Consider the following 22,810-nt stretch of genomic DNA (forward strand, 5'->3'; position numbering starts at 1 on the left):
CCAGTATTCTGGTCTGGAGAACTCCACGGACTGTATGGTCCATGAGGTCGCAAAGAGTCAGACACAATTGCGTGACTTTCACTTTTTTTAATTATCACAATTGTAGGAATGATAAAAATAAATGTTTTAAAAATCTTGCTTTTGCTTAGGCACTCAACTGGCTTCTTCAGGCACAGGCAGCTAGAGGATTCCAGTAGGAGGAATGATCTGTTTCAGTGTCAGGAACTCCCTTCTCCATGGTTAAGGCAACAAATTGGCAAGACAGAGCCACAGCCCCCATTGTGGGGTGGCCTCCTGTTTGGAGGTGGATGGGCAAGGACAGACTGCCTCGGGACATCGGGCCACTCTGCCCAGGTGTCTGGGATGTTGCCCTGCCCAGCAAAGTTGGAGTTGAGGCCAGAACACTTGGGACCCTCAATTTTCTATGCTTTCTGCTCTAAGACCTGCTTCTGCAAGTATATTCAACAAGGCAGAAACACGTGTCAGTGTACCCGTTCTTCAATTTTCATGAAGAATATCAAGATAAAGTTCCTAAGCTACTGCCAGCCTCTAAACCTGCCATGAGCTCATGGTTAATGGTGAAGAAACTATTTGTGGCTAGAACTATGGGGAGGAGTGGATTATGTGTAAAATTGTTCTTGCATTAAGCTCTTGTCCGGATGCATATCAGATTTTCCTCCCCGCAGCTGTTGTCCTCTGACTGGAGAGCACAGGTTGCTGGTTGCATTCCTTGTATGGGTTTGTGGCCTTGTTGAAACCTCACACTGATGTTTAGTAGCACCAGAACAGTGTGTTAACGAAGTGGGTGAAGAGAGGAAAGGATGAGAAAAGTGTAATTTCGTGAGAACAGTAAACACTCACCCTTGTTGTTGGTTACCTGCCAGGGGCTGTTCTAAACAGGCACAGTTGTTGTTGCTGTTGTTCAGTCACTCAGTGGTGTCCAACTCTTTGCAACCCCATAGACTGCATGCCAGTCTTCCCTGTCTTTCACCATCTCCCAGAGCTTGCTCAAACTCACGTCCATTGAGTCAGTGATGCCATCCAACCTCATTCTCTGTTGCCCCCTTCTCCTCCTGCCCTCAATCTTTCCCAGCATCAGAGTCTTTTCCAATGAGTTGGATCTTCGCATCAGGTGGCCAAAGTATTGGAGCTTCAGCATCAGTCCTTCCAATGAATATTCAGGTATAGTCATAAACTCTTTGAATCTCGACAAGAACATGAGGATCTAGGTGCCGTTGGTAATTAGGTCTTGTTTTGCCTTGCTTATTTTATGTTCCCTGGTTTTGATTTGTCCACCTGTGGTTAAGAAGCAACACTGCAGGTTGGGAAAACTCACGAAGGGAGCAGACAGTCTCCTTTTCAGTCCTGTTTTGCTGGTAACACTCCAGGTGACTCCGAGGACACCCCCTACCCTCTCTTGACTTCAGCTTCTTTATCTGCAGAAGGGAGGAGTTAGGCAAGATGAGTGGGTGGGTTTTGGACCTTTTATTTTGAAGCCATTGACTCTGTGTGTGTATGTGCATGTCAGTCTGGAAGTTAAAACCGTAAAGCTGGCAAGTGGCAGCAGGACTGTTTGAAGACAGAGCTCACGCTTTGCAAATGCACTCGAGGTGGCTCTGCTCAACTCACGGGGCTTTTGAAGCCATTTGTGAGTGGCGCAAGTTGATGGTATCTGAAGTCCACTGGTGGGTCTGAAACACATAGCGTTTCTTTCACGTTATGTTGACTACTGCTGAATCCTTTTTGTACCAGAGAAGCTTTTAGCACTCAGAACCCAAGCTACTCTATATGGATTTATCACCCCCATAACCTTACCTGCCTTATTCCAGAGCACGGGGAATGTTCTCAACCGAGCTGTTCAGAACAACTGTTGTGGGTCACCAAATAATGTGAACTACCTGATTTCATAGCGGCAGACCCAGCTCTTTGCTCTTGCAGACAAAGAGACACACGTTTTCACTTATTCGCTCTGCTGGTCCCCCAAGGTCATTTGATGCCTGCATGATTGACAGTTCTGCCCTCAGCCACGCTGGAGCGCTGCTCCCTCCTCCCAGAAGTGCGCACTTTCTGTGCTAAGAGAAAGTTGCTGGGTCATCTCTGTGTGTCCCCTGGAGGTGAGCGGTAACCTGTCTGCACACCTAGGAGAGGATCTGAAGCCCCCTCGGTCATAGGGCAGGTATTCAGCAGGTTTAGGCTGTCGGGGGTGGGGGCTGGAGGGGAGGCCCCTAGAGTACAGGACACCAGGGTGAGAAAAGCCAAGTACCTCCCCATCTCTTACTGGGGTTCTGTTTTTTGTTAACCTCCTCCTCCAGCTCCCCTGTATCTCAATGGTAAAGAATCTGCCTACAGTGCAGGAGATGCGGGTTCAACCCCCAGTCAGGAAGATCCCCTGGAGAAGCAAGTGACAATCCACGCCAGTATTCTTGCCTGGAGAATCCCATGGACAGAGGAGCCTGGTAGGCTACAGTCCATGGGGTCTCGAAAGAGTCGGACATGACTTAGCAACTAAGCAACAACAACCACCCCCCCCTCAATATTACAACCTATTTTGGCTAGCCTCTGTTTGTTAATTGGCATCGTCTTGATCAAAAGGTAAACTACATCAAATAAAAAATGAACAGAACTCATTTATGAAGTGAAAGTCGTTCAATCGTGTGTGACTCTTTGCGACCCCATGGACTATACAAATCCATGGAATTCTTCAGGCCAGAATACTGGAGTGGGTAGCCTTTCCCTTCTCCAGGGGATCTTCCCAACCCAGGGATGGAACCCAGGTCTCCCAAATTGCAGGCAGATTCTTTACCAGCTGAACCACCAGGGAAGCCCAAGAATACTGGAGTGGGTATCCTTTCCCTTCTCCAGGAGATCTTCCCAACTCAGGAATTAAAACGGGGTCTCCTGCATTGCAGGCGGATTCTTTACCAACTGAGCTATCAGGGAACTCATTTATAGAATTTAATAAAACACCAAAGCAGAAACCCATGAAACCACCAAGCAAGTCAAGAAGTAGAGCGTGCTTGGGACTCCGGAAGCCCTCCAGGTAAACCTCTGTAACCACAACATCTCCCTGTCCCCAAAGAGAGAGTCACTATCTTTGACTGTAATCATTTTCTTACCTTTATAGTTTTCACTCCTCTGCGTACAGCCTAAATTGATAAGGTTTGATTTGGCCTGATTTTAAATTTTATGTAAATCGAATCATTCCCCAAGTATTCTTTCACGACTTGCTTTTTTTCACTGAACAGTATGATAGGAAGATTTATCTGTGTATGTGTGAAGTTTATTCTTGTTCAATGCTATAAATTCTATTCCCAGTTTAGGGTAATTAAGAATGAAATTGCTATAAATGTCCAGCACTAATCAGTTGGTATGGCTCTATGACGGGAATTGCCAGGTCAAACAGCATGAATATCTTTGGCTTTCTTAGATAGTGTTACACTGTTTTCCAATATAGTTGTGTCTATAGTGAAACCAGCACCATATAAATTTGTGGTGCTTCCTATTATTGCTAATATTTGGTATTGCCAATATACTTAATTTTTGCCAATCTAGTGAACACATAGGTTTAATTTTCATTTCTCTAGTATTGCCATTTTCATGTTTATTAGCCATCTGTACTTCTCTTTTGTGATGTGCCTGCCAAATATTTTGCTATCCATTTGATTATGTTGTCTGCTCCTTTTTTCATGGATTTTTAGAAGTTATTTTAATATTCTAACCATTAGCTAGAAAATGAAGACAATGTGAAGAAGCTCTTTATAAGTATCTTTCATGGCTTGACTTTTCACTTGTTATAGGTTTTTCTTTTGGTGAACAGGAGCTCTTAATTTTAAAATAGTCAAATTTAGAAATCTTTTCCATTTTAGTTAATAATTTGTTGTAATTAATTTTTAAGAAATCTTGCTGTATTTCAAGATAATGAAAGTATTTTCCTATATTCTCTTCTTAAAGCTTTCCTTTCCAGTTATCCACTTGGAATTGATTTTTGGAATGATGTAAGTCCAGTTTTTCCTAAGTGGATGCCTAATTGTATTCGCATCATTTAGTGGAAAGTCAGCCATACATTCTATGATTTACAGTTGCTACAGGGCCCACTCTGAATAAGTTTAGGGTCTATCATGCCTGTCTGTGAACTTTCTCCACATCTAAACCATGCAATATTAGTTTCTATAGCTATAGGAGAAATTTAAAGCATAGATCTTACTAAGAAATGGAACTCTACATTCACATTCTTCTCATGTATATTTTGAATATTTACAAAAATTGAGTATACAAAGGACCATAAAGCATGTCTCAAGAAATTTCAAATGTCTAGTATTATATGGAGGAGAAGGCAATGGCACCCCACTCCAGTACTCTTGCCTGGAAAATCCCATTGATGGAGGACCCTGGTGGGCTGCAGTCCATGGGGTCGCTAAGAGTTGGAGACGACTGAGCAATTTCACTTTCACTTTTCACTTTCATGCATTGGAGAAGGAAATGGCAGCCCACTCCAGTGTTCTTGCCTGGAGAATCCCAGGGACGGGGGAGCCTGGTGGACTGCTGTCTATGGGGTCGGTCGCACAGAGTCGGACACGACTGAAGCGACTTAGCAGCAGTAGCAGCAGCAGTATTATATGGGCCAGAGATTGGCAAACTTCTTCTGCAGGGGATCAGAGAATAGATATTTTAGTTACTGTTATGCCATGCAGTCTCAGTTCTGCAGTTATAGTGTTAGAGTAAACACAGATGATGTACAATACAATGGATTTTATTCGGTTCTAATAGTACTTTATTTACCAAAACAGATGGTAGGTCAGACTTGGGCCAGGAGCCACAATGTGCTGACCTCTGATAGAGAACACATCCATTGCTCTCAGTGAAAGTAATGTAGAAATCATTAACAGAATGCAATTAGGAAAACAAAAAGCTCATTATGTTTGGAGGCTGAGAAAATATCGTTAAGTAACTCATAGGTCAAGTAATCAAAATTATGAAAAGAATAACACAATCCACTTCCAGAGACTGAGGGGAGAAAATGATAAAGCTGCACATCGAAATGAATAAAGTAACTTTTTATAAACAAACTATAAACAAAACTAAAAGACAGTCTGTTGAAAAACTAAGATTAGCATACCTCTGTTGGAACAGAGCTACAAATAAACAACAGATGGAATTAGAGAGACCATAACAACAGATGTTACTGAAATTTTTCAATAAGTGGTTGTTACATAACAACTTAATGCCAACAATTTTGACTATTTGGATGGGATAGACCATTTTCTAAAAAGCACAATGTATCAAAGCTGAAATTTGGGGGAAATGAACCTAAACAGTCCAAAAATCACAATATAAATATAATCACTAGTTTTTAAACTTCCTCAAAAAATCTCTAAGAGTAGATGATTTTATCAATAATTTCTACCAAGCATCATAGATAATAACAGAAATATTTCTAGTAAGTGAACCTCGACAGTAGAGAAACCGAGAGACTAGCTCCTCTCATCTCATGGAGTTAGTGCCCTGCTGCCTGTGACGTTTTTGTTTGGGGTCACCTTAGTTACCTGCTTCAGAATCATTCCAAGATAACTCTGGCAGCTTCGTGTGCTTCTGCAAAAGCAAGGTTGGATCTCCTAACAGGACATTATCTTTCTGCTCTGTTTATGGGCCAGAATGTTATTTAAAAACAGGAAACCTTATTATAAGAGATTTCTTAGAAAAATTATTTTTCATGCTAGATTTGTTTCGCTGATATTTCACTTATAATGTTATACAAGATGTTTTCAAAATGTTTACTTCTCAATATTAACAAACACTTGAGTTTGGTGGAAATTACCTGTAAGAACAGCTGAGGGAGAATGATTCCTCCTTGCTTAGTTCCCTGGACAATGTAGGCAGGTATATTTTCCTCAACAGAAACCATTTACCATCTTGTTTCAGGATCTACCATAAAAAGATGTTTTGTGTGTGCATATATATTACTGTTTCAAACTATATTTAATTGGAATTTTTAATTATGCTTAAAGTTTTTTAATCGTAGCCCCCAAAGTTGGTAAAATTGGGAAGACCTTCTTATATAACATTTATTCTCAAACTCTTATGCACTCGAACTCAGAAAGAATCGTTCACCACAGCATCTAGGCACTGCTGTGTTTTGTAATGACACCAACTATATTTTTGATAATTGGGATTTTTCTCTGACCCCTCTAGGCCTCTCCTCACCACTCAATTCCAACTAAGACAGGAGCTGTCATGGAGCACAAGATGTCACTGTAGGTTTCCCAGCAACCTTTATATAAGAGGTGGATGACCCTTGAAACAAGGATTGACTATTAGGTAACAATCCCCTCTATTTTTCCCAAGACTTTGAGCAAGTTTACCTTCAGACCCCATCTGCCCTTATCCCCATCACTAAGCCATTAGATGTGGATAATCATGTTTAGAAAAAACACTGAAAAGTAACATGGAGCAAGAATGGGGCTCAGCAATGATGCTTAAGACTTATATGTACACGTAGCTTTGTAACGAAGCCCACAGCAAGGCACCCACCAAGAACTGAATAATGGCCTTTTCCAGATGCGACTTTGCAAGGGTGGAAATTCGACGCTAACAGGTAAAGGAGACTCTGCTGTATTTTGGTGATGGTTTAAGGTGATGATAGTGTCCTGTAGTTAGTGAACCCTTGGTAGCTTAGAGAAAACAGGCATTCTTTTTTTTTTTTTTTAAGAATAGGAATTTTACATTTTTAAGACATTTAGAAAGGAGAAAGACTACAGATTTTTGCCCCAAGATCAAGGATTTAATCAATTTAGGCATGGGAGACAGCTTATGAACTGGATGGCTCCTTAGAAAATAAAAACTGCTAACCTGTAGAAGCTGATATATTGGAAATAGTGTTTTTGTGAGATTATGATATAGTAGTTATGACTACAAAGAGCCTGCATCTTTTAAAGATACACACTGAAATATTTGTAGGTGGAAAGACATGATGAGGTTTGCTTCAAAATAATCACAGGAATAGAGATGGGGAGGGACAGGGGTCGACTGTAGGTGAAACGAGAATAACCGTGAGTTGGTAACTGAAGCTGGGTGATGGATGGCATGTGTGTTTGAAATATTTTGTAGTTATAATGAGGGAAGGTGTCAACCCCAGTCCAAGCAGGAGTCTGTTCATCATAGTCTTCCTTTCCTGCTGGTGGAGGAACTCCAATGATCTAAGTCCCCCAGCTCAGGAATACACCTTCAAAAATCTTTACCTGTTGGTTACTCACTCATTAGTTTACCTAAATACCACCATTCTGGAGCAGCGAGCTCCTGAAGTTTGTAACTGTGTAAACTTAAACAAAAAAAAGTTTACATTTGTGCCCTAGATATAGGTTTTAAAACTGTCAGAACATAATCCAACTTCCTAGCATTTCAGAATGTCTTGAAAAAGTTTGTTCACACTTAACTGTGACTTATATGATTATGTAGATTTCTATCATAATCCCTTTTAGATTTCAACTTTCTATTTTGAAGTATCTAAAATTAATAAGATTTCTGTCCTGCAGAAGCCCGTCCATCTCTTTAATGATTTTCAGTGTCCTTCTGTGAAGATTTTTCAACCTAGTTGTTCAGTTGCTAAGTCATGTCCGACTACTTGCAGCCCAGTGGACCGCAGCACACCAGGCTTCCCTGTCCTTCACTATCTCCTGGAGCTTGCTCAAACTCACGTACACTAAGTTAGTGATGCCATCCAACCATCTCATCCTCTGCTGCCCTCTTCTCCTCTTGCCCTCAATCTTTCCCAGCATTGGGGTCTTTTCCAGTGAGTCAGTTCTGCGCATCAGGTAGCCAAAGTTTCAGAACTTCAGCTTCAGCATCAGTCCTTCCAATGAATATTCAGAGTTGATTTCCTCTAGGATTGACTAGTTTGATTTTTCAACTTTAATTGTCTCTTTATCACTGAGGACTGGTAACCAGACCAAACATAGATCCTGGTGTTTTCAGATACACTAGCATTATTAAAACAGGAACAGATTGACTCCTGGGAAGAGAATTGACCTGGTTCACGTCCCACGTCCTTCCTACAAGGTGTAAAATTTCATTTTAGTCTTTGTGGGTAGTAATAGAATGCCATCTCCAGTCTATAGTCTATCTCAGATACTTTTTCTGAGACATGTTCAGACCAATATGACCTATTAAATAGAATTCTTCTTACTTTTCCTTAGTGTTTTATCTAATCCTGCTTTGCTTTAAAACATCTGCCTACTCAGAGCCTGAAAATATCCTGTGGTTTATCTAATTCACTTTTTTATTTACACTTGGGAAGATGCTATGTCTGGAGATTTCACAGTGAGTTCTTATTCATACGATCATAGATACCCAGCATTTCAATGATGCTGTCCCAAACATATTCCCTTCACTGTGCATATTTTAATGAAATCATACAGCTGTGCACAATCAGTTCAATCTTTCATCCTTTATTTTCTCCAGCAAATTAACTGAAACATTTTCCTTCAATTCCATAGAGTCGCTTTAAAAAATTACTTATACTTTCGATGTATGTAAAGTTTTTGGAAGAAGTAACTGTGATCTCCTCTGTCCCCCTAATTACTTATGTGAATTATTATAGGTATTCCACAAGCCACACACATCTCACCTAACTAAATGTGGTTATAGTCAAATCCAGTGACATTTCCCCCCACTGCACTGGAAATTTGCTTATTCCCCACTATGGACTATAGCAAGCCCTTCTTGAGGCTTCTTGGGAATTCTATATTCAAATTACTCTTTTAAACTAGCATTTTTTTTGGATTGCCCATTATAAGAGGTGCAGTGGTGGACCTGTCGAATGACAGATGTACATCCTCGGAGTTCACAGCCTCGTAGAGGAGACAGACATAGAAATAGATCCTTATAAGACCAGAAGTCCAAAATTGTTAAGACCAAAAGCTGCCTCAATTCTTATATTAAAGGATTCTATATTTATTTTACAATAACAAAAGAAAAGTGCAAAGCCGAAATGTCAAAAGCTTAAAATGGAAGTTTGTTTTTAGAAACAAAGATCAGTATTTACTTTTACTGCTCATCTTGTTTAGATCCTTGACCTCTGTTTATGGGTACCAGCCTGTGGTGAAGAACCAGTGGTTTGTGACAGTTGCCTCCTGCAACCACGCTGGACTCAAAAAGCCCCTTTCTAGACCACCCTCTAAGGTTTTCTCACCACCTAGGAATGTCTCCCCCATACAAATAGCCTCAGCTAAGCTGATGCCAAGTTCCAGTTTTATTGGAAATGTCTGGCCTCTTGTGTAGTGATATAATATGCCCAGAGCTCACATAACCACCCTACCCTTTTATATCCGTCCTAGACTTTGAATCAAAGAATGTTGGAACCAGAAAGGAACCATCTCCTCCAAGCTCCTCATTTTATAGAGAAGGAAACTGAGGTATCACCATGCTATTTGCCCCAGGTCACATAGTTCCAAGGATTAGAAATTAATCCGAGATAAGGAAAAGATATTCTTGGTATTCATTCACGATAACTTTGAAGTAAATATTGGCAATGCAGTGTGGCAGCAGATATTAACAGGGGAAATAATCTTACTCATGAGATGTTTTTTTCTTCTCTTATCCAGCTTGTTATAAGAAAGTAGTACCCCAATAATTTTTTTCCTATTATATCAACAGAAAGTAGAACCTAGTAATAGTGGGTGAAAAATAGAGATAATGGAATCTGTAACCATTTTTCATCTAGACCCATCTCAGTAGGTTAATACCGTGTAACAGGATCCCCAGCTCAGTTAATCCCTGGCACCCTGTCATGGTTCAGCCACTGCTCTTGACTCAGTCGTGGACCATGCTCCTTGTTCAGCTTTACATGCCAACAAAAAAATAACAGGCACATGTTCGCTTTTTTCCTCTCTTCTGTCCAGCTACTCCATCCTCTGCCTTTTAGGGTGAAAAACCTCAGCTGTACTTAAATTGACTACTGACGTCTTTTGGTCTAGAAATGACCTCCAGAAAAAAAAAAATCACAATAGGGAACTATGCCTATATAAATAGGAAGACTGTGATTTTGTACAGAAGCCAGTTCTAAACTTAGATCCTTACAAGATGAGAACATGAGCTCGCTACCAGCTGACCCTAATGCACACACACTGTTTATTCCTGAGGATGGAGGAGATAGGCTTGCCGGTCACCCATCACGACCGAGCTTTCTGGCTGCAAGGCTGTTTACTGCTGTTATCGACAGGCGACTTTACATTGGATGTATCTGTAGAGATTTCACACAGGCTTTCATGCATGCAAGAGAGAGCACATTTCTATTCTGTCTCTGACTAGGGAAGGTGACTTTTTTGCACATTTTTGCTTTCTGTGTCACGCAGATAGTTAAATACTTCTGGTGACAGCTGGGTCTCCACTTTAAAAATAGAAAAGCTACTGCCTTCCTGGCCCAGCCCCCACCCCTGCCAGCCCTGCTCCCCGTGTTTCTGCACAGAGTTCAACGTGGAGGCCCTCTTCCAGTGAGCACACAGGAATCTCTGTGAAAGCACGAAGGGAAGGAAAGAAAGTAGTTAGAAATCCAGCTGCTGACCTTGCTGCTGGCTGGAGCCTTGCCTCGTGACCCTGGCTGTCCAGGCAGAAACGCCAACCCCACTATGCCCACAGACGGTGCTTCTGTTGAAGGGAACTGCATTAAGCAGACTCTCCCGAAAAGAAGGCTAGCGAGCGTAGAAGAATGTTCTTCTAAGCGAAAAGCTAGCTGGGGTATTCTGACCAGTCAAGGTTAGTAGAGCGGCCATTGCAAGTCTGTTGGTGTCCTGAAATAAATGATATTGTCTTTGCAAGTACTAACTTGAAGCTGTGGGTGCTTTCCAGAATGTGGACTCTGACCTGGAAATGTATGGCATGGCCAAGGGCTGCACTGTGTCCTTCACCTTAGAGCGTCTGGAAAATGCCCCTGCAGACTCATTCTTAGGACTGTGTATTAAACACCCGGGTAAACTCAGTAGTCCCTGGGTTGCTTACCTTTCCGGTTCAGCAGGTGTTTCTAAGTTGGTGTGGGAGCCAGGAAAGCTGCTATTGAGCAGGAAAAGAGTATTTCCAAGCAATTAAATATGGGAATTTCAAAACATTTACGGTAGGAGGCAAGAAAATGAACAGAAGCACTTCCTTAAAGTGCCCTGCCATAGAGCTCTTAGTTTTAATAATAAAAATATGAAAGCCATGGAGGAGAATGAGCACAGTGCCAAAAAAGAACTGTGTAAGGGAATTATTTTTTAAAAGAAAAAGTGTACACTTTTGTAAAACGTCAATATGGTTGATGATAGACTTAATGTTGGAAGTGCAGATTTAGAGATAAAAATAATCCCCTATCCCCCTACAATGTAAAAGTTGCATTTACTATAGAATGGTTGGGGTCTGATGGATATTGTTTAGAAATTATTATAAATTTGTAAAACATGCAAATTGTATTTTCAAATAGGATAAAATACTCATTTCTTTAATAGACCGAGAAAGCAATCTGATTTTTCCCCCCGGCCCCAACCACCCAGACCAACATACATTTCTTTTTCATTACTTTTTAACAATATGGTGATCAATAAAGATTGAGAACAAGTTAGCATGGATTAAAAAAAAAAACAGATGACTACAAAGAAGACAATTTAACAAATCAACAAGTATTTATTCATCCATCAATAGACATTATTGATGTGGTAGGTATTCGGGATATGCAGTGAGCAAACTGTAGCAAGTCCCGCTTTCTAAGATCTTCCACTGCAGTAGTAATACATTCTATGAAGAAAAACAGAGCAAGAAAATGAGACAGAAAGAGTACTGTCATAGGGGTAGGACGGACTCATAAAAGGTGGTCAGAGAAGAGCTCCCCTATGAGGCGATTCCAGTGGAGAACAAAAGCTGGCCATAAGCCGTTTGTCTCTCAGAAAGAAGCCCCGCAGGCAGAGGGTACGGAAGCCCAGATGCTTAGCTTGGCTGAATGAGGACCACGGGTGTAGGGGAGGGGTGGAACTGGTCACGCTGATCGGAAATGCCTTGGATTTTACTCTGGGGGACAAAGAAAGCCATTGGAATGTTTCTCACTTTACAAGGATCCCGGTGTTTTGGATAGACTGTTGGAAGCACATGGGTGGCTCACACAGACCTGTCAGGAGGCATTTGCACTAAGTCAGGCGGGCATAATGGTGGCTTGGACTAGGGTAGTAGCAGTGGAGGTTACGAGACAATAGTCGAAGCTGAATTATATTTGAATGGTTGAGGCAAAAGGACCTACCAGTGTTTGACCGTGGGGTGTGAGAAATAGAAATTCAGGAATACACGAAGGCTGTTGGTCCTGAAGCACCTGGATGATGGAGTTGCCATTTACTGATAGGAAGGAGAGCTGGGAGGATCACAGCCACGTTCAGTCTGCGACGTGTTCAGTTACATGATCTAATTAGATAGCCAAGCGGAAAAGGTGAAGAATCAGTTGGAAATACACATCTTGAATTTAGAGGGCAGAGCTGGTCTGAAGATACAAATTTGGGGTGATCAACATGTGGATAATATTTACATCAATGGGACTAGAAGAGATCTTCCCAAGACTGAGTGTAGATGAGGCAAGGACTGAGCTTGAGATGCGGATCCACGAAAAATAAAAGACTAAAGAGAAGTAACTTGTTTAATAATAACTGCCTTCCTGCAAAAAAGCAAATGAAATAGTTAATACATACGAAGTTTTCCTTTAAACTGCTGTGCTTAAATTTAAGGCCATATTATTAGTGCCAGGTGACAGAAGGGATGGTAACACTGTCTTAAAGCAATGGACAAGCAAAAAGAATAGTTGGTTTTGAGAGAAAGGTGATGACTTTCCTTTTAGAAATGTCTTGAGATGCCAGCAAAATATCTACAGGAGTGTCCAGAATTAAATTTTGTAATGTGTCACAAAAATTGAAGAGCTCTCTGTGTGGATGTGACCACTGTCTCTGAATTTTGACCGTTCCCTTTCCATTTATATCTCCTACAGATACATGTAAGAGGAATAAGATGAGTTAAAGTTTTCTTAGCTTAGAAAGTGAAAGTGAAGTCGCTCAGTCGTGTCCAGCTCTTTGCGACCTCATGGACTGTAGCCTACCAGGCTCCTCCCTCCATGGGATTGTCCAGGCAAGAGTACTGGAGTGGGGTTGCCATTTCCTTTGCCAGGGGATCTTCCCAACCCAGGGATCGAACCCAGGTCTCCCACATTCCAGGCAGATGCTTTAACCTCTGAGCCACCAGGGAAGCCCTTTTGTATCTTAAATAAATTAAATTACTCTATTTCCTGTATAGAAGATGCAGTGAAAAGCTCATAGGACAGACATACAGAGGTATTTGTTTAAAATGGAATTTGGATTGTATTGTCATATTTCACATGTGTTTAGTACAAATGTGCTAAGTACATTCGCGTTCACTACAATCCTATGATGGAAACAGAATTATCCTTCCCTTTAAAGGTAAGAAAACTGAGGCTCAAGAGTCCATCTGTGCTGGCCTCTGAGCTCAGGTCTCTGTGATGAAGTCCAGCAGGCTCTGTCCACAGCAGCAATGGTTACTGGTTTTTATGAAGTGTGTTAAATAGTCTTTCTCCCTTGATTTTGGATATTCACAGGAGAACTACTATCTTTACTTCGTTAAAAATTTAGTCCTATTTCTTGAGACAAACTGAAGCAATGTTTTCATTTATCTGTGTGTGTGTGTGTGTGTGTGTGTGTGTGTGTTTTCTGTTCCAGCCCATACCCTGTATTCTTGTAAGATAACGGAGGGCTGCTAGATCATGAGCAGGAAATCAGTCAGAGTAAGTGGCAGGTCTGTGCAAGTCCACACATGCACCCGAAGTTTCCAAGGTACAGCTCACTCTGGTGGTCTCAGATCTGGACTAGCATTATGTTCAGGAAATGAACGACAAGGACATATCTGAGTGGAAAGACAAGGACGGTCTCAGTCTTTGAAGAGACTGGTTTTGGCAACATGTTACTTCCCTAATCAACCACGTCCTCAAGGATTTGTGTGGCTCTATTAATCTGCTCAACAGAAAAGTACTCAGTAAGGGTCAGTAAATCCCCGGTGATTTTAAAAGTATTTTATAAATCTGTGGATAGGGATGGGTTAGATGTCATTGAGTCTGAAACTTCACCACATTTTTGGATCTTCTTTAAGACAAATAACATGAAATTGCATAGTTTTAAAAAGTGGCCTTGGAAGTTCCAGGTTCTCAACTTCACAGTAAATCCACATCCATCACAAGCAGGCTTGTTGATTTAAGACCTGCAGTCTGTAAAGTGTATGAGCATTTTGCTCTCTGATTCATATATGAAGATGTCATTGCTTTTCACCTCTCCTTGTCATCTCCTGTTTGAGATGACCGTCCTGACTTTCCTGTTTGGGATGACTAAAGAAAATCCGGTGTGACCCAAACCCAGAGAGCCCCCTGCACCACTCCTAAATTTGCTCTCTGATGAGTCCTGCTTCCACATCTGCTGATGGGACTAGGATGGGGAGAAGGCAAAGACTTTCTGAAAAATAAAATGGTTTCATCATAACCCTGGGCAGAGATCCAAGTGTAATACTTTTATTTCATTGCAGAGCACATACTGTAAGAAGAGGGGAAAAATGAATTGGGAACAGTCAGTTTCTCAAACAGCAGTGAGCAATAGTAAGAGGCAATTCTGAAAAGAAATCTGATTTTCCAAAAGCTGTTTTGCTTTTTGGAGGTAAAAGGTCACGTTACAAGGAGCTTAGAGCTGCATAAAATGGCTGAACAGAGCTAACACATACATGGCAAGTGACTTTTTTTTTTTTTTAATGCTGATCAAAAAAAAAAAAAGATATGAGTCGGATTTACCTCAACAGTGGCTGGCTTGAAGTGCCGTGGGGAGATGGTGATTTAGGTATGTTATATACCCCTATGGACCCGTAAATGTCTGAGAACGTGAATGTTTTTGCTCTGGTAAGGTGGTTGTTTACAGAATACAACAGGCTCTCTCCCTGTAAATTATATACCAGATGCCCTGGAACCGGTGTTATTTCTAAATATAGACACTCGCCTCCTGTGTGGCTACAGGGAGACCAAAGAAGTGGGTATTAGATTAGCTGGTGAAAGTTACAGACTTTTTGTAAAACATTTTCACATTGAATAATTTATCCTAAGGAGTTCAACTGAACTTTTATTTTTTAAATCTTAGAAACCCAATGTAAAGTCTAACAAGATTGTAGAATTTAAAAAGTTGTAAATGAAGATATTTATCTTTTTTTGGTCTTGAGAAAGTTTATAAATCTTTCTACTGCAAAGCATATCTATATTGAAGGTAAGATGTTTAATATTGAATATATCTGAATAGAAATTTGCAGTTGATTTCCAGATTTTGAAAGGGAGAAGCAGGGAGGGGTGAAGGTTTAGCTCAAAACAGAAACTGGAGCATGATGGATCCTCTGATTCTCACATGTTACCAGATTAATTATAGAAATTCATCTAAGGAATTATAAGGAAGCAGACCAGGTGGGGTTGCTTGGGAGTTAAGTAAGCAGAATTCAAAACAAAAACTTTTTTGCATTGACTCGCCAGCATGTACTATAAATTACTCCTGTAATGGATTGCTATGACTTTATTTCTCAGAGCTTACTTAGGAAAGAAAAAGATAGCAACAGTGTTGGTCATTGGCTTAAATACATTTATGAATCATTCAATTGCTTTATATGGTTTATTTAATTAAGCTGATAGCATGGAAAATCATTTTGGTCGATAGATGCTGTTACTTATGGCTCAAGTTCCCCTAATTTTGGAGAAGAATTGTTTCTTTAAATTCATATTAAAAACCTCCTGTATTTATCAGTTCATATTTAACTAAGAATGCTAGGTATTATTTGTGCATTTACATGGCAGGCATGCACTTAGCATGCTCCTTTCTAGCCTGCTCTCAATCCTGTCTCACAGGTAGTATTTTTCCTATTTTATGAGCAAATTGACCCACAGAGAGTTTAGGTCCTCCCTGAAGGCCATCACCCTAATCTGAGATTCAAGGCCAGGCCTGCCCAGTCCCTCAGTCTTTTTCCTCCATGACCCTTCTGGGCTCCAACCTGCATCTCATCTCTCTTTTCCTCCTGGTCTCCATTTGTCTCACCTCCTCCTCCTCTAGCCCATCCCACTGCTTTTAGGCCACAAGCAGCAGGGCTCCTGGGCAGGTGAGCAGAGCTGAGTTCATCCAGGAAAATATTAGTAACAGGGCAGTGGCTCTCAGAAGACTGACCCCTGCCTTTCAGGCCAAGGGAGCCCTCGCCCGCACCATCTACTCCCAGTGGGGTTTCTCACTGACCACCACCCACACTCTCCTGCAGAACGTGTGACATGTAACTCCCCTTTCATGCCAGTGGAGGTCTTATGAATAGAGATAATAGCAAATGCACATACAAAACTCTGGCTTCAGTTTTTTTTTTTTCTTCCACCATAAAGGACTTGAGGCTTGGTGATAAAGAAAATGACAATGGGTACAGAAAGCTCTGTGACCATCTTGGAGGAGAAGAGGGGGCTGTGATGGGTAGTGAATTCAGTAAACACTTACATTTCTTTATTTTGGCCCTGATGTGGCCTATTTTCTGAATGATGCTTTTCCATTTTTTCTGTCTTTTGTGAACAACAGCAAGCAATGCTGAATGGTCCAGAAGACTAATGAAATCATTTTGATGGATAAATTGTATGTAAAATAGGAATATCTAGTACCCCTCAGTTGTAAGTGTTAACGAATTTTGCTGCCCCTTACAGTCTTAATAGTTTACTAGAAAAAAATGAGTCCAAAAATGAATCCAAAAGGCCATTTCTGTAGACTGTTCTGAGTGCCAACATCTGGTTAATGACCACATTAGCCAGTGGCGGTGGAAGAACAGCCAGTGATAACAGATCAGCCTCATACAATTCAGCACACAGCGTTCAGTGACAAGGATAATGACATTTATTAACCCATTATACAGGAGGGAGCATTATAAATCATTATAAATATTATAAATGAATATTTAAATGCAAACATTTATTTAAGCATTGATTACTTAAAACCTTGTTAATTTACTACTGCCGTGCTCAGTAAATGAACACAGTGGTTTTACACAGGCAGTCTGTTGGGAAAGTTAATAATTTGCTTATTTAAACATTCACCATGAAAACTGATATATGTTCTGAAGGCCTCCGGAGTTGTGCTCTGCAGTCAAATTGTTTAATGATAAAACAAACAATTGCGTATCATTTTGAAAGCATTGAATTTTATCTTCATAGATGGAACTGGAAACATAAGTGTTTCCCCCAAAGACTTACTTATGATGGTGACTTTAGCATTTTATTTTGTGAGAACATAAGGCTTCAATTCTTATAAATTATTATTTTCCTGCCAGATTTGCTCTATTAACAAATATTTATTGGTGTACACTAATTCAGTTCTGCTTTTAATATGATATGGGAATGTTGCATCCTGGAAAGAAACAATACCCCAAAACTAATAAAAGATAACTCTTTGTTCAGCTGATAATTCAAAGAATTGGATGTTGAGCTTATTAATTTCTTGGATAAGCAGGAAATAATGCTGGATGGAAAGGCAAAACAAGGGCAATGGAGTTGTAACAATTCAGTTCTGGAATTAGACTATGTGACTCTTTTTAAATGTTTTCATTTCTTCCAGAGCTTTCACTTCCTCAACTTTAAAACAGAAATAATAATGATACGTACCTCAAAGAGTTGGTGCCATGTGCGTGCATGCTCCTCTGTGTCTGACTCTTTGAGACCTAATGGACTGTAGCCTGCCAGGCTCCTCTGTCCACGGGATTCTCCAGGCAAAAATACTGGAGTGGGTTGCCATTTCCATAGGGTTAAAAAGAGTTGACAACAACCACCACCATCAGGGTTTGCTCTAACTCACAGATTTTTGTTTTCTTTCTTTTCTGGAAGGTTCCTGGGCAGATCGGTCACCACTACATGAGGCAGCCAGTCAAGGTCGTCTTCTAGCTCTGAGAACATTATTATCACAGGTAAAATATAACATATAATTTTATAATGTAATATAATACATAAGTTTATGATTAACCTATAGTTTAAAATATGTCTCTGTTCCCTGAGCATACAGCATTCATTATCAATAGTAATCAACTCAAAAACAACAAAATTGCTTGATAACTTTTACTAGCTTTTTATTTTAACTCATCAGATCAGATCAGATCAGATCAGTCGTTCAGTTGTGTCTGACTCTTTGCGACCCCATGAATCGCAGCACGCCAGGCCTCCCTGTCCATCACCAACTCCCGGAGTTCACCCAGACTCACGTCCATCGAGTCAGTGATGCCATCCAGCCATCTCATCCTCTGTTGTCCCCTTCTCCTCTTGCCCCCAATCCCTCCCAGCATCAGAGTCTTTTCCAATGAGTCAACTCTTTGCATGAGGTGGCCAAAGTATTGGAGTTTCAGCTTTAGCATCATTCCTTCCAAAGAAATCCCAGGGCTGATCTCCTTCAGAACGGACTGGTTGGATCTCCTTGCAGTCCAAGGGACTCTCAAGAATCTTCTCCAACACCACAGTTCAAAAGCATCAATTCTTCGGCGCTCAGCCTTCTTCACAGTCCAACTCTCACATCCATACATGACCACAGGAAAAACCATAGCCTTGACTAGACGAACCTTTGTTGGCAAAGTAATGTCTGCTTTTGAATATGCTATCTAGGTTGGTCATAACTTTTCTTCCAAGGAGTAAGCGTCTTTTAATTTCATGGCTGCAGTCACCATCTGCAGTGATTTTGGAGCCCAGAAAAATAAAGTCTGACACTGTTTCCACTGTTTCCCCATCTATTTCCCATGATGTGATGGGACCAGATGCCATGATCTTCGTTTTCTGAATGTTGAGCTTTAAGCCAACTTTTTGACTCTCCACTTTCACTTTTATCAAGAGGCTTTTTAGTTCCTCTTCACTTTCTGCCATAAGGGTGGTATCATCTGCATATCTGAGGTTATTGATATTTCTCCTGGCAATCTTGATTCCAGCTTGTGATTCTTCCAGTCCAGCATTTCTCATGATGTACTCTGCATATAAGTTAAATAAACAGGGTGACAATAAACAGCCTTGACGTACTCCTTTTCCTATTTGGAACCAGTCTGTTGTTGCATGTCCATTTCTAACTGTTGCTTCCTGACCTGCATACAAATTTCTCAAGAGGCAGATCAGGTGGTCTGGTATTCCCATCTCTTGAAGACTTTTCCACAGTTAATTGTGATCCACACAGTCAAAGGCTTTGGCATAGTCAATAAAGCAGAAATAGATGATTTTCTGGAACTCTCTTGATTTTTCCATGATCCAGCAGATGTTGGCAATTTGATCTCTGGTTCCTCTGCCTTTTCTAAAACCAATATTGTTAGCCAAATCCATAGTTTCTCATTTATCTTTTGAAACATCTTTTAAAACATTTTGGTATAGTATTATGCCTTAGTATTTCAAATTCTCACACAGTATATTTGTTCATTGATAGACGTATTTAAGCACGAAGTAATTGGATATATGTACTATTTATCACACATTTTAAATACGCTTACATCGGTACAATGGTGTGCAGTTAATTGCAGGCTTAGTTCAGTCATAAAATACCCAAGAAAGGATAATCAGACCAGATGCTGTAACAGTGCTTTTTTACATTATGGTAATCTGTAGTATGTTATGGGGATTTGCCTATGAACACCACAGAACAGTCATTTTTACACCTCTCTGATCATCAGACTCACTGGAGGAAAAAAGAAAGGCACAGATTCCTTTTGAAGTATAAGGGACTCTGGCTTGGCCAATGGGATATGAATGCACACCCAGATCTGGAAGTCCTTGCCCTGGTGCTTCTCAGAATCAGGGAGACAGGAGTTTTCTCAGATGACTATGAAGGGAGAAAAGGTTGTGTCACTCACTTTAAGTAACACTGCCCTGGGCTCTGGTCACCTGGACTCCTGGCTGGCACTTGAAGTGAACCACAGCATGTCAGAGATTCCCTTTACTCACCTGTGAACTGAGGTTGCAGAACAAGACACTCCTTAGGGCCTTCCAGTTCTGGGATAATCCGGTCACTATGTGATTTGCTCATCACTTGATGAAATATACAATAAAAACTGCAAAGCCATCACTAAGTGCTGAAGGGCAACCCCTCTGAAAGGGTCACGCAGTTCTTGGAGAGGAGGAGTCTTAGGAGATTTGTAAGCGCATGTCCACAGACAGGCCAGCTGAGAGGGTCAGAGGCTGTGTCCGGAGCCCTTGTGAGACGGAACCTGGACCTTTCAGAGCCTTCTGTCATCAGTCACCCTCATGGGCAGTGGCTGGGAATCAGTTCTCCAGGTCTGGCTGCAGACCAGCCAATCTGAAACCTCTGACAGGGTGATTCAAGGGATCTTAAAAAATTGACACTCGCTAGTAGCAAAGATTTGGGGTGATATTTATTTTCTTGCCTTCATTTCAAGATTCTTCATGTCCTTCCTGGTGTTATTATAGATCATGATAACCTATAAGATGCTATGGGGCTTTGGCCACGAAAATCTTCCTGTGATGATGGTAGTATGACTGTCGATAGAGTGAATTATCAAATATAGCAGGAAGGCAAGGAACCTTTTTTCCCTAGCAATAGTTAAATATTTTAGACTGATATCATTATAGTTTATTTGGAATAAAAATATTTAGATTTTACTTAATTTTGATTGAATAATAAAATAAGATATGTTCTCAATGCTGGGTATTTTAATCATTATTGTTTTGCATGTATCATCTCATTTAATTGTACCAATATATTTAGAGGTTAGAGTAGCAATCCAAATTTAAAAAAATACCGCATTATGGCGCTTCAAACTCACATCTAACTGACTCTGTATTGAGACTTGTTAACCACCAGCATATAATCTAGTTGATGGGGCTCAGAGCGGGCTGCCCTAAATATGTCAAGGTGGCTCAGAATCTGTTGGACAAACCACTTAAGGCTGTGTGGGATGCAATATGATGGTTACAACAGTTTGATTCAGGGGATCTGACAGCTGAATGAATCTGGGCATTTGAACTGGTCATGCCTGCTAAACTGAAACCCGATTTTCCTGAGATGTTCTGGTCTTTGCTATCACCTTCTAATGACAATTTACACAGGGCCTTTTTATCTGACTTTCTGCTCACGTTTCAAAATTACTGATGTCATATTTAGGGTTATAATGTCAACGCAGTGACCATAGACCATGTCACGCCGTTACACGAAGCCTGCCTTGGAGATCACGTGGCCTGTGCCAGGACACTTCTGCAAGCCGGAGCCAACGTAAGTGCCCCGAAAAGCGTTCCCCGTCCCACATGGGCTGACTGAGAGAAGCAGGTAAAGTCCTCATTTTGCTTCTCTTGCCTTCTTGCTTTCCTTCTTAGTAGTTTTCAAAAACGGAACAAAAAGAAAGCTCTCAAATGGCCCGCTAGCACTCCAAGCACGATTTCCAATCTTTGTAAAAGATGGGTAGCACACTGCAGGGTATGGAGTATCCCTTAGGCTCTTTCCTGCTTTTGCAATTCCAAATAACAATAGATGAACATCTTTAAGCTATAATGTGTGCTCATCTTCTGAATTTTTTTTTTTTAGATAAATTCTCAGAAATAAGATTTCCAATTTCAGCTGCCAGCCAGCAAAGTGGCTTCATCACTATTACATTTGTACCTTTTTTTCCCTGACTATAAAGTACCTAATTATTTAACTCATTTCTGTGTATTTGATTCTAGAATATTTTTTTTTCTCAGAATTCCACTAGTTGCATGCCCACCCCTGTGGATTATCCACCGCATCATGTTTCTATTTATCCCTTAGCATTTTCAAGCTCTGCTTACGGATGTGTGTGTGAGCTTAAATAGCTCACGTTTGCTGCACACACCTTCTCAGTTAATATCTGTTTGCTGTCACGTTTGCTGCACACACCTTCTCAGTTAATATCTGTTTCTACGCACATACCTGTTTTAAATGCCTGACAGGAATGGCGAGTGGTTCTGTGACTGTCATTCTCAGAGCTCTGGTTTGGTTTAGGTAAACGCGAATACCATAGACGGCGTGACCCCCTTATTCAACGCGTGCTCACAGGGCAGCACCAGCTGCACAGAGCTGCTCCTGGAATACGGTGCCAAACCCCAGCTGGAGTCCTGCCTTCCTTCCCCTACGCACGAGGCAGCCAGCAAAGGTGACTGTGACCGGGTGAAGGGACAAGGGGAGAAAGTTCCTTCAGCCACAGGCATAGTGAATGAGGCTGCAGGGAGAAGCCTGGGGTGGGGCGGGGGTGGGGAGCTGTGTGTTGGAGGTGGGGGAACAGGTCTTCAGGAGACGCAAACTCACCTGTACTTTGTGTTGTCAGGTCACCACGAATGTCTGGAAATCCTGATATCCTGGGGTGTAGATGTTGACCAAGACATTCCTCATCTGGGAACCCCTCTGTATGTAGCTTGCATGTCCCAGCAGTTCCATTGTGTCCGGAAGCTTCTTTACGCTGGTAATTTTCTATATCCCATCTTCCATTCTGTCTGTACACACAAGCAGTTCTTCAGCTTCGTATTGACTTCTCTAAATAAGCTTCTTTAAACATTACACCTTATGGATAAAAATGTTCTTATTCTAAGCATCCTCACCTATAACTCTAAAATCCATAGAAGGAAGCACATTTGTGGTAACTCCACTTGACCTCAAAACTCCAAAAGTCCTACCTATAAAAGGTCATAAAATTAAAATCCTCAAGGTTGGATATAATGGTGCCAAATAGCTCTATCTCTGTGAGCAAACCTATCAAAAGAAATGTGAGGGATTATAACTGCTTC

The 22,810-nt window shown here is 41.0% G+C and overlaps 1 protein-coding gene across 1 annotated transcript in view; it reads left to right on the forward strand.

Moving 5' to 3' along the window:
* ASB5 (ankyrin repeat and SOCS box containing 5) overlaps positions 1–22,810 on the forward strand; it is a 40,732-nt gene that overhangs the window by 13,224 nt on the left and 4,698 nt on the right. The window contains exons 2-5 of the mRNA XM_025280515.3: positions 17,924–18,003; positions 21,180–21,287; positions 22,032–22,182; positions 22,354–22,488. Of these exons, the coding sequence (XP_025136300.1) occupies positions 17,924–18,003; positions 21,180–21,287; positions 22,032–22,182; positions 22,354–22,488 (474 nt within the window). The remainder of the gene's footprint in view (positions 1–17,923; positions 18,004–21,179; positions 21,288–22,031; positions 22,183–22,353; positions 22,489–22,810) is intronic.

The sequence above is a fragment of the Bubalus bubalis genome, chromosome 1 (genome assembly GCF_019923935.1).
Source record: "Bubalus bubalis isolate 160015118507 breed Murrah chromosome 1, NDDB_SH_1, whole genome shotgun sequence".
Lineage (NCBI taxonomy): Eukaryota > Metazoa > Chordata > Mammalia > Artiodactyla > Bovidae > Bubalus > Bubalus bubalis.